Raw genomic sequence first — 19,539 nt, 5'->3', positions numbered from 1 at the left:
ACATATCCTTACTATAATAAGGAAAACCATTAAAAAGATCAATGTTTTTTTTACAGCTACAAAATCCAGTCAAAGTAATTACACCCAGCTCAAGAACCTCCTTGCATAGAGGCAAAGAACCAGCATTCCGGTCAATTCTTCTCCTACAGCTATGGAAAGTGAGAATTTTTCTAGTAGAAACACTTCAGCAAGAAATTATTCAGGCTCTTAGAGAAATGAGATCCAATCAGCCAAATTCAATAGGGTCCAATCTGGAGCTTACACAGCCAGTCCCCATAATGTGGAGCTTCTGGTGCCCAGAGCTACACAAAATGCTCTATTAACATCCTGCACCACAGCCTTGATCTTCTTTGTACTTCCTTTATGCCAGCAGTGTTATCACATTTTGACAGCACTGATTCAAAAGCCCGGAAGAGTTAGGAGTGTTGCTTTAACATCTGGAATAGGAATGCTAACCTAAATCAGTCAACATGCACAGATCCATATTGGGATTTTTTCACTGAGATGAGTTCTTCTGATTTCTGTGTCTCTTTGCCTACTTTTATGTCAGAGCAAAACCCCATTTCATTGACCAGATGCCTCTGATGGTGACAGTGCTTGCTTCATAGAAGAGCTGGGCTGCCCTGCTCTCCACCATCTCAGAAAGAGAGAGTTTAGAAATATCAGTAAAGAGATAATTATTCAGCAGACATGTTGGAGTGACTTTATTTATTTGTATGGAAAATACAGGTATTTTCCCCGTTGGATACAACTGTAAATTTATCATCACCCAAAGGACTCTTAAGAGCATCTACTTCTAAAATACAAACAAAACCTGCTTACGGTTACTGAGCATGCCTAGTTCTGACGAGACAGGTTAAGCACAAAGACAGTGAGGGGCTGGGGGGAAAGAGTGAACAAAACTTGTTTATTCCTCCTGAATTTTGTTTTAGTTTCATTCTCTATGATGTCTGGACACTTCCTCTTCCCTTAATCATTTCTTCCTCCATTACAGATCTTCCCACACCTCCTATCAACCCTTCCCCATGGGGTAATCTTCCTGTTTTATTTTAAAGCAAACAACTATTTGTTTAGGTAGCAAAAGATTAAATCGCACTTATTTGGTGCATAAATTTTGTGCTTGCATTTTTTTATACTTTACAAGTACTCTTGACAATAAAAATGTAGACTTTGGAGCAAGCAAAGCATCGTTGTAAACATTTATCTTATTTTAAGTGAGAAGAGATATAGTGATATGGGAATGAAAGAGACCTACCATGACCCGATCATTTTTTTAATCCTACAAAAGTCTAAACAACATGATACACTATTTTATTTCTTTAACTCCTCTAGGAAACTCTAGTCATATTAAGTAGTAGTTACACTTCACGTAGAGCCTCTTGTAAGATCTACATATACGTGTTACACAAGAAAATGCCTAAAATCCAGCAAGTGAACATCATTGCCTAAGGCTACATGACAAGTTAGTGAGCAAATGAAAACTGAATGATCACGGAAGACTTTCTTCCCTTCCCCAGGAACGTAAGTGCTCAGGAAAGATGACATGCAGTGCTTCTGACATGTCCAAATATAAACCAAGACTGTGCCTAAACAACGTGGATCCCCTGACAATTAGACAACTTTACTACCCCTATGTTAGTGACCAAAGGGCCCCATCAGAGAATGATCAGTCTACTGAAGGAAAAGTTAAGGAGTGAATTCACCTCCCATTTCATAGGAAATAATAATGGCTATCAAATGTGCTTGCATTTGCAATTGTCCTTATCTCTTTACCTATCACATCAAGAGATAAGACTTTTTTCCCTAAATCCAAGGTTTGTCATCACATGTACTCAACTTCGGGTCTTCAGAGACCTTGCTCAATCAATCATCCTCCCTTGCTTAGACATCCTCCATATTTCTCCTTCGTTTAGAATTATCATATAGGCATATTAATATATTCAAACCACACCCATATTAAAAGCCACTCTTTTTAAAAACCTTTTTTCCAACCACTCTCCATTTGCATCATGGTTTTGTGAAAAGAATTGGCGTAAGTCTTGACTCCGTGTCCTTCACTCAGCCCACTGCAATCTAGCCTCTACCCTACAAAGCAATGAAACTCAAGGCTTCCTCCACCCAAATCTGTAGTTTATATTGTTTTCTCTGAGCTCTATACTCATCTATACTAACGTCTTATGATATATTTTCCCTTGTCAATATCAAAGATATCTCAAGGTCAATCTGAGGGAAAATTTAACCCATTATCTCCTCTAAATGTTTACTCTCTGTGTCCTATCTCTAGGAATGCTACAGTCATCCACCCATCTGCCCAACTCCAAAACTTAAGGTTCTACTAAATGTTATCCTTTCCTTCACCTTCCAATGAGCCCAGTAGTTATACTGGGTCACTTAACCATTTCTTAGATATGGCTCGACTGTCCATTTCCTGTGTCATTCATTCTCTTTAGTTAAGGCTTTTGACACTCTTTGCCCAAACTATTAAGATAGCTTTCTAACTAGACGTTCTTGTTTTCAACCTGGTCACTATTAAATCTCATCTTCTTTTCTATGAGCAGAGTGATCTTCCTAAAGTTAAAGACATTTAAAATCTTTCAATAATTGCACTTTATCATTAGAACAAATTCAAGCTCCAGAACACAATATTCAAGACTTTTCTCGTCTGGTCCTTGACTATATTCCTAATTTCAACTCAGCCAACTGCCCTCACCCTATATCCTATACTCCAGCCATATTAAAATACTTTTGATTTGACAAATATATTTTCTCATAACAATATGTTCTTATACCTCTTCCCTTCACCTGCAAACATGTTTGTTTTTCTTCTAGCTAAATTATATTAAAACTTCAAAACTTATTCAAGAGTTATATTTCAACTGAAGCACTTGGCTACTGTCCCTATGCACCTCCAGACCTGGGTTGGTTCCTTTCCTCTATGCTCCCAGAGACTCCTATGTTGACCTCTTCCTAGCACTTTTTTTTTTAATTATGTAAAACACTTAGCATGAAATCTACCCTCTTAGCAATTTTTTAAGTGCACAGTATAGTACTGTCAATTATAGGCACAGTATTGTATAGCAGATCTCTAGAATTTAATCATATTGCATAACTGAAACTTTATGTCTGTTGAATAACAACTTCCTATTTCTTCCTTTCCTCAGCCCTTGACAACCATTATTCTACTCTCTGCTTCTGTGACTTTGCTTTTTTAGATATCTCATCTAAGTGGAATCATGCAGTATTTGTCCTTTGATGACTGGCTTATTTCACTTAGCATAATGTCCTCAAGATTCATCCATGTTGTTACATAATTCAGGATTCCCTTCTTTTTTAAGGCTGAACAATATTCCATTGTAAGTATATACCACATTTTTCCCCATTCATCTGCTAATGGACACTTAAGTTATCTCTACAGCTTGGCTATTGTGAATATTGCTGCAATAAAAATGGGAGTGCTAATATTTCTTTGAGATCCTGATTTTAATTTTTTGACTAAATCTCCAGAAGTGGAATTGCTGGATTATATTACAAAGCAACAGTAATGAAAACTGTATGGTACTGGCATAAATACATACAATAGAGCAATAGAACAGATTAGAGAGTCCAGAAATAAATGCGTGCTCATCAACTGATCTTTAACAAGGTACCGAGAGTACACAATGGGAAAAGGATGGTCTCTTCAACAAATGGTGTTAGGAAAATTGGATATCCACATGCAAAAAAATAACCCTATATAAAACCATCCACAAAAATCAACTCAAAATAGATTAAAGACAAGTATAAGACCTGAAACTGCAAAATTTCTTTTAAAAAAATTTAGGAGGAAAGCTTCATGACATTGGTTTTGGCAATAATTTCATGGATATAAGAATGACTTTTAAAAAGCACAGGCAACAGAAATAAAATTGGACAAGTGGGACTGTATCCAAATAAAAAGCTTCTGCACAGCAAAGGAAACCATCAACAGAGTGAAAAGTCTTCCTAGCACTTTTTATACTGCCTTATATTTGTTACTTTTCTTGTTTTTCTTCACCCACATATTTTGCTTGTTAAATTAATGACCTGTCAAGCCATACTCAATGATATTCAGGATCAAAGTTGAAGGAGGATTCTCCTACTGGTGATTTTGGCAGGGGTGGGAAGAGAGGGGAGAAAGTGGGTTAGAAGAATGAGGAAAAGAGAAGTTTAGACAAGCTTTCCAGGAAATTTCCCAGAATGTCATTGTGTATCATTGTGTATTACTCCTTGTTTCCTGTAGGTCCTTAGTTTGAAGAGACAAGTATAATGATTTAGAGCAAAATTAGTTCTCCCTATAATGGAGAAAAAATTTCTCCAGAAGAAATAATTTCCCGGCTGGTCTTCATGACAGTAAACACACAAGAAAGAGATTTCTGCCTTTGACGTGGAGACGTGGTTCTAACTTCTTCAACTATCTTCTCACAGCCCAGTCATAGAACAACAAGACTGGAGGCTGAACACTCGGAGGAATGGAACCACTGAAACACCTTACCTGAGACAATACAAATATAAAATCAAAGATGAAATGATGAACAGGAGCACGTAAAGTAGCACCGTGAGCACCACACCAAGGATTCCTGATTGCATGGTTTTTTCAAACATCCAGTACAGCTTTGCTGCATCAGCTACAGGAGCCTCCCCGTCATGTGAAAGCCGCTGACAAAAGAAGATACAAATTACAAAAATAAATAAATAAAATAAGGGTGAAAACACTGATCATCAAGTTAGATTAATTTAAATACACAAAGACCAACTGAGAGTATAATTTGTTTTTAAATTACATTTTCAATGTGCTGAAGATATCAGATCTTCAGCTGCAGGAAGAAAAAGACTGGATTTGCATGGTTGGTTTCCCAGGATTTTCTCATCTTCCCTATAGGCGTTTAAATGTGTGCACTCTACATGCAATCTATAAAGTAAAAGCCATGTTTTATTTATGTACTATTAACTTCTGAATTTAATGAGCACAAGATATGAAGGAATTAGATATGATGGTGGAAATATTCTTTTCTCTCTGAAGCAGATTTGAAAGGAATTTAAATTGTTCTATGCATGAAATAGATGGCTTATTTTAGAAACTTATAAAAGTTATCAGGCTACTTAATGTGATCTTGAAAACCAAAGTTTACATTAGGTCAATTTAATAATAAGTCTTTATTTTAGACAAGGAAAACCATATTATATGTTGGGTTAGAAATAAATACAAGGCATTGAGGTCTTTAAAAGCAAATATAAAATGCTATGTACCTAAGACATTGCCATATGACATCTTTGACCTTTGAGTTTATAAAATATGAATGTTCTTTAATTATGACTCTCATGATCTCAAGTGTAAGTCATATGCCATATAAATGTAAATAAGGTTTTTTTTTCGCCAATGTAAGAGAGAAAGAAGAATTTCTCTACTTTTTAAACTGACAATTATATAAATATAGCTTAGTAGGGCACGTTTAAAACTAATCCACAGTACACAGGTACAGATAGGTATAGATATATATATATATAGATATAGATATAGATAGATATATATATAGATATATATAGATATATAGATAGACACAGGTATAGATAGGTTAATGTGTATCTTCCCTACACCAAAATATCCATTAGTGATTGGGCAGTGATAGAATTCAGCTGTTTGACTCTCGACTGCTTCTTCCATCACCACTTCAGAACTTTTATTTTTACGCTCTCTACTTGTTAATCGGTTTACCGTGCGAAATGTGAGCTTGGTGCTAGGATTTTAGGCAGCAGATCTGTAAGGGTTACCATGTATTTCTCCTATTCCATATCTTCCCTTCTGCTGCTTTTTGAAAAATAAAGACATAGACATGGGATTCGCTGATGAAACAGACAAAAAAAATGCTATATGTTTGATGCTGATAACATAATCTAATCAATAGCTGCTAAGCATTCATCTGACCCACACGTATGGTATTGAATGCCTACTCAGCATCATTAAGCTCTGAAGATAAAAGAGTGAATAAGAGTACACAAAAGCCCTACCTTCTCGGAACTTACATTGAAGTGGGGATGGGGTGGAAAGCAAATGATAGTAAACATGTAAGTAAGATGAAGTAACATACGTGGTATATTAGAGAATGATATTTTGAGGAAAACTGTAAAGCAGGAAGAACGTATAGGAGGAATGAGCTGTGTTATTAAACATTTTGATCAGGAAAGGTACCACCGAAAAGGTGTTATTTGAACAAAGACCTGAAGGATATAAGGGAATGAGCCATACACCTCCCGAATGGTATTCATCACACACTGAATATTTTGATTCCCCAACTAGATTGTAAGTTCCTGCTTGGACCACTGGGGCAGTGGTGGTTACATCGTGTAACATTCACACAGCATAAGTATCATCACTTCATTCTAATCCTCCTGCTGGTTTGTTTTATATGTATGATGCCTTAGATTTTCCAGTTTCTTCCCAGATGGTCTCTCATTTGACTCTCTCAACAAACTGTGAATTGAGTAAGGTAGGTGTTACTATTTATGGGTATCCTTACTGTTTTGTAATTCATTGAGGAAATTGAAGCCTGGAGAGGTTGACTGATCCAACGCCATATCGCTGACAGCAAATCTTTTCCCTACTTTTTATCTAGACAAAGGCTCAGTGAGAGAATGAATTTATGAACCCAGTGGAATTTCTGAGCATAGTATCATGGATGGCGGTCAGAGGAATGCATTGCCAACCTCTGAATCAGCAAACTGAGAGACAGGCAAACTGTTATCAGCAACATCAACAGCCAGTCAATGCTTCAGCCTCCAATCATTCCACCTGCCACATATCCTTTAGATTTCCATGAAAAAAAATGGATCCAAGACAAAAATTATTAGTGAAATTAGGTAGCATCTCTCCTGACCGGCCAACTGCGATCAAACACAGATGATTCTGAGCTTTACCTGCTAGAAGGAAGTGCTGGAAGAACTGGGAGGTATGAACTCGGGCAACCTGAATTTCATTAGTGACACTGAAACTACGATAACCATGATGCCATGTGGAGCAGTAGTTCTCCAACTTTAATAAGCATGAAAATCATCTGGAAGTCTTGTTAAAACCCAAAGCCGGGCTTCCCTGGTGGCGCAGTGGTTGAGAGTCCGCCTGCCGATGCAGGGGACGCGGGTTCGTGCCCCGGTCTGGGAAGATCCCACATGCCGCGGAGCAGCTGGGCCCGTGAGCCGTGGCCACTGAGCCTGCACGTCCAGAGCCTGTGCTCCACAACGGGAGAGGCCGCAACAGTGAGAGGCCCGCGTACCGCACAAAAAAACCCCCCAAAAAACAAAGCCCCTTCAGAGGCTGGCCCCATTCCCAGAGTTTTTACCTCAAGAGTGAGTGAGGCACAGGGCCTGAGATTCTGCATTTCTACTAAGTTCCCAGGTGAAACTAATACTGTTGGTCCAGGGACCTAATTTTAAGAACCACTGCTTTAGAGCAGATCTTCTCAAACTTCGGGGTGCTGAAGTTATCACCGTAGAGCAGGTTAAAACACATCTTTTTATTCAACTGGTGAGAGTATCCAAGTACAGACTCCAATGCTGCTGATCTGTGGATCACATGCAGCTTTCGAGTTTTCTTAAAGACAGCAAAAGTGGATGTCATCGGCAATGAAACATGATGGATTCTAACTAGAGATTGAATATTGTGCAGACTGGGAACGAGCCGTCAAGCTTTTCTTTCCAAGTGGAGAAAGATATGGGTGTTACACTCATCTATTAGAATCCAAGTCAGCTTCCATCAGGTTACAGACTTCTGAACTGGTTCGGAGATGGCCCTGCTGGAGGTTACTTTCCTGTAGATGACATCAGAGACCCCAGAGTAAATTAAGACAGCTCATTTTGTCAGCTGCCTTTGATACAGTGGACTATTCAGCTAGTAATCTCTCTAGGGGACCTGTCTGGAAGAAGGAAAGCCATTCCAGGAGAGCTGCAGACTTTCCTTATGAGGAGATCTCAGAAGATCATAAAGGACAGTGGCGCATCCTCCCAGACGGCTTCCCGTGTGGTGTTGCAATAGGAGCAAACTGGCCCCAGGAGGAACTGTGAGAGGCCATGGGCTATGGTCCTACTGGAATGCGGACAGCATCCGTCTCTACATCTCCTGCTCAACAAACCTTGATGGTACGGTCTTGTCCTCACGAACCTGGAGTCTAATCAGAGGGGTGAAGGAACTTAGGATGGGGTAGAAAACACGACCACTTCTGACTGTCATCAAGGTGGTCCATGGTACTGAGGCTTCAAGGGTGGTCACAGGTTAGAACTTGAAAACAAGCCTTCCAAGCACTGACAAATTTTCCTTGGCAGGGAGGCTAGAAGCTAGGTACTTTGGTAGGCTCGATGTTCACTGTTTGTTTTGATAATATTAAAATGACCTACATGGTTGCAGAGTCAACTGTCACATTTGTCTGCAGGTTCTAAGCAGAGGTCGTTCCACTCCGAAATAAAAAGTCAGAATTCTCACACAAGGCCTAAAAGGTCATTAGTGGACTCAATACATCAAGGACCCCAGTCTTGTTGAGAGCAGCCCAGGAACCTTGAGCAAGTGAAAGCCAGCCTAGCAAACAGCCAAGGGAAGGGAGACACCTTCTCAGTAGAGGGTCTATCATCTTGTCACAGTGTGATTTGGTCCATGGAACCAGCATCCTTGGCAACATCTAGGAGTCTGTTAAAACGCAGAATTTCAGGCCCCACCTGCTGAATCAGAATTTGTATTTTGATAAGATCCCCAGGTGACGTGCAAGCACATAAAAGTTGGAGACACACTCTTGCAGCGTAGCACAGCCTGAGAGATAGAAATAAGAGCTGCAGGCTTTGCAGATCCGAACCTACCACAGCACCACATTTTCATGGATGTGGAGCGGACAGCAGTTTGGTCTTCAGTTCTAAGAGCACATGATTAATGGCAGAACCCATTTCAAATACTGTGAATAAGCAGAGTCCATCAAAAATCCCATCCCTATGACCTGCTATAGGCACAGTGAATATAGTCTAAACACATATACAGCGGCTGGAAACCTTTCTTCTTAAAAGGAGAACTACACCAGTTAAGGAATATTATTACATAAATTTAGATAATTTTACAAATGAATATTTGATTTAGAATCATTATTAGCATTTTTATACATAATCATATGTTAGTACCTCATTCTTAATTATGAAATCCTAAAACTATATATTTTAGAGTGAAGATGCACCATTTCGTCATTTCATAAACATCACAAATGTCAAAATAAATGCCTAAGGAGTAATTTTTAAAATTATTTATTACTTAGAAATGTTAAAAAAGCTCTTATTCTTCTTCTTGAGTATATCTATTATGAAAGAGTATTACATCAAAAGGAAATAAATAACCTAACAAATTAAAGGAACTACTGCACGATTACTTTTTTATGAAGTTTGGCTGTGAAAATCCTTAATATTAAAAAAAAGTTACCAAAAATGTTACAAAAGAAAGCTTCTTTGCAATAATGTTGAAAATGTACCAATTAGTTTAGATTTGATCTCCAACATTATTTTCTACCCATTTTGCAAGTGTTTCTTTAACATAGCTAAAATTACACTTAAAATGATTATATTAGACATCCACAATTTTTTATTATAAAAAAATGAATAACTTCAATTTAAGATGAATATTGAATTGTACATGACTATTGAAACTTCCCGTGTCAACTGATTTGTGCACTAACGTTACATTCTATGTCAAGGACTCGTGTCCCGATTATTTTACTTGACTTACCCCCAGGATAGTATCCACAATAAACACTGCCAGTGGGTCCAGAACTGTCCATAGTCCCATGGTGATGATTAACTTTGACAGGACATCAGGGCAGAAGGCAAACAGTACCTGACAGCCCCATCTGATCAGAACCAAGGGAAGTACCACTGCGTTCAGCATTAAAGGCCCCATCACAACAACAAGCAACTCTTCTCCGATGCGAAGTAAAGAGCTTGGGTAGCAGAGCTCAACCGTGAGGGGGGAAAAATGGAATCTATGGGAAAACAAAGCAATCACATGTGTGCAAAGGAGAAGAAGTCTATAAAATGCTGCATATACAAAACATTTTATAGAACGAAATGCTTTTTTTGTAGAGAAAACTTGACATTTAATAGTACCCCAAAATTAAGTGTTAGAAGTCTTCATCTTTTCCTTAGAAACTCCGCAACAGCTCACTTTTGAGGAGAAGGCAAATTCTACCTTGTTCATTGTTCTTGTAAATTTCATATGCCATCATAGAAAGGATATCATTTTGATCCACTGAGCAGAGCATTCTTTAGACTAAGAACTGCCCAGCAGGTCACACATACTCATTAATAGGCTATTTGAAATGCAAAGTATATCAGTGGACTTAGTAATGACTCAATCTCTAACAGAAATCAGAAATATAAATAAATCTCATAATTCTCCAGAATTTTGACATCACTGATTAATTTTGTTTGTGATTCCTCTAGCTAGACCCCCTAAATACAACAACAACACTGCTGACAACAAAAACATCTAAAGGGACAACTTGACCTAAGGCTTGAATCCAAGGTGAGCCCAGTAATTCAAGCAGCCTTCACCCAGGCTTTGGCACCCTCTTTCCATGCAAAGTGAGCCTTCGTTGACTCAAATTTTTCCCTCCCCTGTGTTTCAGCCTTCTAAAGTTATTTTGTAGTTAATGCTGCTTGTGTATCTCAGCTCTCTACTAAAAAGAGTTCTTATCAGCTTATCAGCTCTCTACTAAAAAGAGTTCTTCATTTATTCCATTCCTTGACCTTTGCTCTGAAGGCAGTTTTTATGCTTTGTTCTTAGGCTGTTGTGAATATCAAATAAAATAAGGTGTATACATTTCTTAGCAGAGGACCTAACAGAGTAAAAGCAGAAAAAATGCTCACTGTGGCTGTAGCTATTGTCATGTCTCATAACTACAATGTGACATGGAGTTAATGTATGATTCGAGCCTGCGGAACTAGGCAATAGTCAACAAAACATCCTAACGTATTAGGTCCTCTGTTGCTTAAGAAATTGAATAAGCTGAGCTACCAGGATATTTTTTTGCAGTCTCATTTCATTAACAACCAATAAAGATAGAGCTTCCTTTTCTATTGAAGAAGTAAGACAGCAAATAGCAAAAAGCAACTAGCCCAATCAGATAATATTTATCCTTTCTGCTTTAGAAACTCTCACACAAAAGAAAGAAAAAAAGAAAGAGGAAAGAAAAAGAAGGGAAGAAAGGAATATAACAGCTATATAAAATTCTGCCATGAAAATACAGTTATTTAGTACATTTAAAGTTGTATATTCTATAATATATTCAGATATTTGTGATTTAATTATAAAAGATGATCAAAAACTGTATGTGTGTATGTATAACACACACATATTTCTTCTCAAAGTGTCTTAAAATAGTTTGCAGCCTTCTTAATTGAAAATATACACACATCTTTATTTTTATCTGTACCATCTACATTTGAAAAAATGAATTTTACTTGTATTGATATCTATCTGTTGGTCTATCTATAGTGTCTCTGGAATCATGTTTATGGAGAGATAACCTTTAAAGTGTCATCTTTTTCCAGAGGATAATGGCCCAGAATGCTGCCTGGGCTTGAGTTCAGTAATTGTTTGAATTCAATCATTTTGCAGAAGAAGCAATCTTTGCTTCTCTGAGTATAGGTGATAAATCATACTTATATTACTTCTAAAATACCTGCAGCCTAAGCCACTCTAATAAAATCAAAATAGGATAAAATATTGTTGCTAAATTCCTTTTTGGATTCTGCTCAGATATTAGAACATAGTTGAATCTGCTAAATTTTAAACAAATATTGATGTACCGGTTAAGTATTTGTATATACAGGCCCAAAATGAGAATATAACTGTAATAGACATTCCTGCTCTTAGATAAAGACATTTTTGTCTTCTCAAATCATACCTGCATTTTAGGTCTTACGGTAAATGGATGGGAGAGGAGTTTTTTACTTTCATTTGGCCTCTCAAGATGAAAATGCATTCCTTTGACTGTCAGGGGAAAGCACTCACTTTGTAACAGGAATTGAAATGGCCTGGAGGAAAAGCCACTGGCTGAGGTAATGCAGGTAGAGCCTCAGGAACCAGAGAGAAGCCGTCAGCAAGATAATGTACCAGAAGCCCTGGCTTTGCCATTGAGCGAACTGAAGTTCTGAAAACACTGACGCCAGCACAAAATAGAGATGCTTGAAGAATTCTCCAGATCCAGTACTATCAGCTACTGAAGAACAGCTACAAACAAAGAAATAATAGATAAATTCTGAGCTTAAGTACAACCAAAAGTAAGATATTTTGAGAATAATAATAATATTGTGAAAGACATAGTGAAAGTAAAATTGAATGAAATTACTTCTGAGCTACCTGGGACTCAAACTAGCTATGTTCCTTTTTGCTATAATGGATTACTAAAGGGGAACATAAAAATACATGGATATGGAAATGCAAATCAAAACCACTAGGAGGTATCTCCTCATACCTATTAAAATGGTTACTATCAAAAAGAAAGAAAAAAAAGCCAGAAAACAACGTGTTGATAAGAATGTGGAAAAATTGGAACTCTTATGCACTGTTGGTGGGAATGTAAAAAGATATAATTGTTATGCAAAACAGTATGGCAGGCTCTCAAAAATTTAGAAAATACAACTACCGTATGATCCAGCAATACTCCTTCTAGGTATTTATCCAGAAGAATTTAAAGCAGGATCCCAAACAGATATTCGTACGCCTATGTTCATAGCAGCATTATTCATAATAACCAAAAGGTGGGAAAAGCCTAACTGTCCATCAAGTGGAATATTATTAGCCTTAAAAAGAAGGAAAAAAAAAAAAGGAAGGAAATTCTTTCACACGCTACAACATGGATGAACCTTGAGGACATTATTGCTAAATGAAGTCAGCCAGTCATAAAAAGACAAATACTGTGTGATTCCACTTATAGGAGGTGCCCAGAGGAGTCAAATTCAGAGACACGGAAAGTAGAATGGTGGTTGCCAGGATCTGGGAGAAGGGGAAATGGGGAGCTATTTAATGGTACAGAGTTTCAGTTTTACAAGATGAAAAAGTTGTGGAAATGGGTTGCACCACAATGTGAATACACTTAACACAACTGAACTGTACACTTAAAATAGTTAAGATGATAAATTTTTTAAAAAATAAAATAAAGTAAAAAAACATGGTAAATTTTATGTTATGTGTGTGTTACATTTTTTAAAGAAATATGGACATAAATTATTATAACAGTAAACTTTTTTTAATCTTTAAAATCCATACCATAGTCCTGCTTACCTCACCTACTCACAATGATCCCTCTTTATTAAGATTAGATTTAATTATTGGCATATAATCTGTTCAAAGTTAACTATTTCAGGTTGAAAATTGAAATGAGTGATTAACATACCACTAAAAACATATGAATGAGAATTCAAAACTTAAGAACTCTTGTATTCTTTAACACAATACTGACATTTTCTGTTGAAACTAAACATGAAAGAGCTACATACAGTAATTCTGATTTAGCTCTGGTTTCCTCTCTCTGTTTTGTGTTGATGGCAAGAGATGTTTTCAAAGTTTCTAAAATTGTTTGCAAAAATAAAAAACAAGGAGGGGTTGGGGCCTGAAGCAGAAAGAATCGTCAGTGTTCATGGGTACTGTGTTTCTTTTGGGGGTGATATTGTAAAGTTGACTCTGGTGATGGTTGCACTAGTGTGAATATCCTAAAAACTTTAAATTGTACACTTTAAATAGGCGAATGGTATGGTAAATGAATTATATATCTCAATAAAGCTGTTCAAAGAAAAAAGCTAAAATAAAATAAAATAACAGTTTGTAAGAAAAAAGATGAAGAGGCTATCTGAAAACATCTGTAGGGACAGAACTCATTCCCCACCCATTCCCATGACTACGTGCAGTGAGTATTCAGTAGAGTTGCCATAGCTTAGTGACTGAAGTACAAGCCCTAGAATCTGGCTGTCTGGGTATGAAATTCCTTTCTACGCCTTTGTTTCCTCATATGGAAAAAGGAGATGAGAATAGTACCAATATTCCAGGGCCAATATGACAACTCAGTTAACAGATATAAAACACTCTGAACAGAGTTATTCCTAGGCTACTATCACAAAATAATAAACACTCAATCATCTGCTTCTCCCTCATTTTGTCTTCCTATATTTAGCAGAGCTACTTTGAAATAAGCTGGCTTTCCACCAAGCCCAAGAAATGTATGAGATCTGTCTAAATGATTACATGGTTCTTTTGTTTAAAGAGATTTAAACATGGACACGCATATATTTGTTATTTCATTAAAACTGTAAATATCATTGGTATATACTATCATGGGTTTAATAAAATGTCGGTTTTATTAAACCAGTAATTGATCTTTATAAGAATTAGGCTCCAAGGTCCCGGATTAACTTGTCTAATTCTATTCTAGAATAATTCAGCAAATTCCTCAACCAAAAATAGTCCTGATTATAAACACGTTACCAAAGGAGAAGCTGGTACCATAGTAAGTAGTTCAGTGGCTTAGTGACTAACCACAGCAGTTCAAGGCATTGTAGGAACATTAACAGAAATGGAATTCATAGACAGATTCCAAAGATTTTATATACAAAAGCTCATCTCTCTCTGAAGACTATCAAACATAATGACATTGTATCGCCAAAAGAAGCTAAATAATAGAAACAAGAGTCTTTGGGAGAGAAAGAGAAGAAAAGCAAAAAACTAACAACAGTAAGTAAAAGAAAACCCATTATTCCCCTGAAAATACCAATCCATGACTTTAGCTTTTTGGTCTGCACAGGGCTAATAAGGCACTGAACTTGACATTGACAATTTATTTTGGTTGTTCTTGTGTGTATTTTTCCATAAAGGTGTAGAGCATCATCTAACTGAAAACCATGTGCCGGCTTTCTACTAAGCATACTTTTCAGTTACTCAAACGAGGAATAGTTACACAGGAAACAGACCCCCAAGAGGCTTTGGTTTACCAATGGTAAAATTGTCAGGAGACTGACTCTCTTAAAGAAGGATTCCAGAATACTTTACTACGTTTACCATCATGTGAAATGAAACCCAGGACTTTCTACACCGCTAAAGGAAAATATTCTGTGCATGATCTCCTCTTCAGTTAATTATTCTGTCACTGTTTTGCCTCTTCAAAGAGAAGACAAAATCAAACACAGATTTGGCATTGTGTTGTTAGCAAAAAACTGGAAAATCTCAAATGATGCAAAACAGAAAAGACAGTAGCTTCTTTGACCTTTGGAAATTTCCACTGTTCTTTTCATCTACTGACTAAGCAGCTTAAATATTTATGAACAGAACCCACTATCAAGTCATACTTTTACCATTAGTTTCACTGATAAAATGTTTCTCATCCACATTCAGATCTACGTTATTTGTTTATGGGGTGTTTGATTTAGGATAAATAACACCGGAATTTCACTATGTACCATTTATATCTAATTCAAAATATTCAATTTTCTTGCACCTAGTCAACACAATTCATTATTTGTTTTTATTTGTTTGTTTAACAATAGTAACTATAGCGTCTGGATTTAAAGAATTAGGAAAACCTTGGCATCAATCATTTAGAGTTTAAAAAACTGGATACTGCAAAGTTAGAAATTAATAAAAGAATCAGTTGATGAAAGATGATGCCAAATAAAAGGACGTATCAAAAAGCTCATTAGTTGAACACAGCTAGTCAAGTACAGCCTTATAAACAATTCCCGAATGACAAGAAAATCTGAGTCCTTCTCTCTTAATCATTTTGAACTTGCACCTGAAATCTAAATGTGCACCGATACAAAACTGCATCACAATGCTCTCTCCATATATTGTTCTTAAAATAGATTTCATTCAAAGGACAATTCTGCATCCATGTTTCCAAACTGTCTTGAAAGGAAGCATCTTTTTCATTCTTGTATACATGCAAGACACACTATGGAATGCAGTGCCATAGTACAATATCTTCATCCACATTTCAACTGTTCTTTCCTTCCTCTGTAATCTTTCTTGGTTATGTACAAAGAGTATGATCATCAAAAGGATAATAAATGGCCTCTGCCACTGGGGTGTGTAATACGTAGAGTGGGAATTGATTTGTTGGTTATGAAGGCAGCCATAGAGCACACAGATCATTGCAAAATCACATTGAGGCCAGCAGCTACTCCTCCATTCGTGCAGGCAGCTCCTCTATCGCTCACGGGGCGAGCTGCCAGAGGGTGAGAAGAACGGTGAGGTCATCCAGTATTCAGCTATTAAATGAAACCTATTTCTCTGAACTTCAGCCACATTTCGTATGACACACATATAACCCCCTTCCATGCCCAGTCCTTATAGAGACCTGAAATCAAACAAGATTTCTATGATCCATCAGTGTAATAAAAAAAAAAAAAGACCAAGATTGCTTTGAAAAAAAAGCATGGAATGCACTCTTAAACTCTCTTCTTCAGTGAATGAGTCCCTAGGAATTTGTATATGACCAAATCTTAAGATCTGTCAAGTGAAGAGGAATTAGACAAATGAGAGTGAGGGTGTAGGTAGAAAAGCTGGGAGGGCATTCCATCACACAGGTCATTCTCAGAAGAATAAAGTTCCATTTCTAAAACTGAAAGTAAGTTGAGCTGGGTGAAGAAAGTCTTTGTATCACTAAGTAGTAGTGATAGAGGCTGAAGCTGGAGAAGTAGAAGAGGCCTTCTTATGATGGGGCCTGGTCAGCTCATGCCATATTAAGGAGTTTGGGCTCTATTCTGCCACCATCAATAGCCCACGAAGTATTTTAGGGTGAAGGAGACAGGGAAGGCTACCATGTTTGTAGTTTAGAAACATTGTCCCAGTCGCCAGATGAAAATGTGTGGAGAGGGTCCAGACTCAGGGGGAGAAAGGATTATGAGTTAGATGATGACCTACCCTGTGCTGCTCAATGGAGAGCATAACAGTTGCACTCAGAAGTATGGGCATGGATATTCTTGGTTGTCACAGTGACATGAAGGATGGCAAAAGGCAACACATTTCTGGATAACATGTTTGAGAGCCTCAAACAAGGAAGAACTTTTGCACCCTGTATTAGTTCCCTAGGGCTACCGGCACCACAATCTGGGTGATTTCAAACAAAAGAAATGTATTCTCTCACAATTCTGGAGGCTACAAGTCCTCAATCAAGGTGTTGGAAGAGCCATGCTCTCCCTGAAGGTTCTGGGCGTGGGAGGAGGGAGCATAGAAGAGGACAGATCTTTTCTTGCCTCTTTCAGCTTCTGGTAGCCCCAGGCATTCCTTGGCTAGTGGCAGCATAAGTCCAACCTCTGCCTCCATCTTCACGTGGCGATCTTTGTTTTGTGTGTCTGTGTCTTCACATGTAAGGATACGATATTGGATTAAGGGCCCACCCTACTCTAGGACCGCCTCATCTTAACTTACATCTGCAATGACCCTCTTCCAGGTAAGGTCACATTCTGAGGTACTAGGGTTTAGAACCTCAACATATTGTTTGAGGGGATACAATTCAACCCATAACATGCCCAAATGCCAGTGGTAACCCTCTTGAGAGAAAGGGAGTGAAAGAGGTGGAGGGACAGATAAATAGGTGGATTTGAGAGATATTGCCTTACAGTTAACAAGACTTGGAGACTGTTTGAATATGGGGCCTTAAAAAAAGACTCAAAAGTGGTCCCAAAGTTTCTGGCTCAGGTAACTCATCCAAAGGTGACTGAGTGGAGAACATATGAGAAAAAAAAATTTGATGGGGAAAAGGGAAAAATGAAAGAAACAAACACACAGAAACCCCAATAAGCTCCTCTTGACCTGCATATGGAAAACGCTTATGATTTATCCAAGAGAATTTACCCAACAGTCTGTTGTACTTATGGAAGTGAAGTTCAAGGGATATCAGAGCTGGAAACATTAGTTTGAAATCACCAGCATCGTAATAAGGAGCCAGCAGCATGGCTGAGACCCATCACCAACATCCAGCATATGGAAATGTTGTGAAACCTAAAAAATTATACAAATGTTGGCCACTAGGATTAATATAAATTTTCTCTAAATGGAATTAGCTATCATGACATTGAGCAATATAAACTCAAGAATTCATTGAAGAGATTTTTTTCCCCCATATGCTGGCTTATAGCTGCAAACCACTTAATCTGGACAAGATCATCCTCTTTCATTTACTTCCCTGAAAAAAATGGACAAGTTTTTAAGGTAAGTGAGAATTTTTGGTAGCTACTATGCATTGAACGCACTCTATTATATATATATATATATAATAGCTAATTTATAGGGGCACTTTGGATAACACGTGTTACTATATACATTTTGCAGGGAGAAAATGAGAACTAAGAAAGTTCAGATTATCAAAAAAGACATGTGGATGGCCAACAGGCACACGAAAAGATGCTCAACATTGCTAATTATTAGAGAAATGCAAATCAAATCTACAATGAGGTATCACCTCACACCAGTCAGAATAGCCATCATCAAAAAGTCTACAAATAATAAATGCTGGAGAGGGTGTGGAGAAGAGAACCCTCCTATGCTGTTGGTGGGAATGGAAATTGGTGCAACCACTATGGAAAAGAGTATGGAGGTTCCTTAAAAAACTAAAAATAGAGTTACCATATGATCCAGCAATTCCACTTCTGGACTAGAAAAGATAAAATTCTAATTCGAAAAGCTACATGCACCTCAATGTTCATAGCAGCACTATTTACAATAGCCAAGACAGATGAGTGGATAAAGAAGATGTGATACATATATACAATGGAGTTACTCAGCCATAAAAAACAATAAAATAATGCCATTTGCAGCAACATGGATGGAGCTGGAGATTATCATACTAAGGGCTGTAAGCCAAACAGAGAAAGACAAATATTATATGATATCACTTATATGTGGAATATAAAAAATAGTACAAATGAACTTATTTACAAAACAGAAACAAACTCACAGACATAAAAAACAAATTTGGGGTTACCACAGAGGAAGGGTGGGGGGAGGTATAAATTAGGAGTATGGGATTAACAGATACACACTATCATATATAAAATAGATAAACAACAAGGATTTACTGTATAGCACAGGAAACTATATTCAATATCTTACAATAGCCTATAATGGAAAAGTATTGGGAAAAAAAGAATATTATATATATAAAACTGAATCACTGTTGCACACCTAAAACTTACACAGTATTGTAAATCTACTATACATCATTTTTTTTTAAGTTCAAATTATTTACTTTAAATCATACAGATTTTAAGAGACAGAACCAAGACCAGAATCTAGATTTTAATCTGCTTTTAGTCTGATACCAAAACCTGTGTATTTCCACAATCCATGCTTCTCTGAGTATATGGGGACTGATGGAGTTGGCAGGAGGGAGGGTTACAAGTCACTCACATATACTGGGAAGTTATACTGGAAACTCAGTCAAAACGCAAACTGACACTAACATTAAAGAGTTAGCATGGCCGTTTGCTCTATGAATCCAAAAACTGTCTTTCTTG

At 37.3% G+C, this 19,539-nt stretch overlaps 1 protein-coding gene across 1 annotated transcript in view; it reads right to left on the bottom strand.

Annotated features, from left to right (window-relative positions):
* Nucleotides 1–19,539, bottom strand: part of LOC101272296 (uncharacterized) — a gene marked incomplete at its 5' end in the record, with an annotated part of 197,820 nt that overhangs the window by 13,185 nt on the left and 165,096 nt on the right. The window contains 3 exon segments of the mRNA XM_049716165.1: nt 4,511–4,674; nt 9,761–10,013; nt 12,047–12,265. Of these exon segments, the coding sequence (XP_049572122.1) occupies nt 4,511–4,674; nt 9,761–10,013; nt 12,047–12,265 (636 nt within the window).

The sequence above is a fragment of the Orcinus orca genome, chromosome 10 (genome assembly GCF_937001465.1).
Source record: "Orcinus orca chromosome 10, mOrcOrc1.1, whole genome shotgun sequence".
Taxonomy (NCBI): Eukaryota; Metazoa; Chordata; class Mammalia; order Artiodactyla; family Delphinidae; genus Orcinus; species Orcinus orca.
This window is presented reverse-complemented; position numbering and strand designations above follow the sequence as displayed.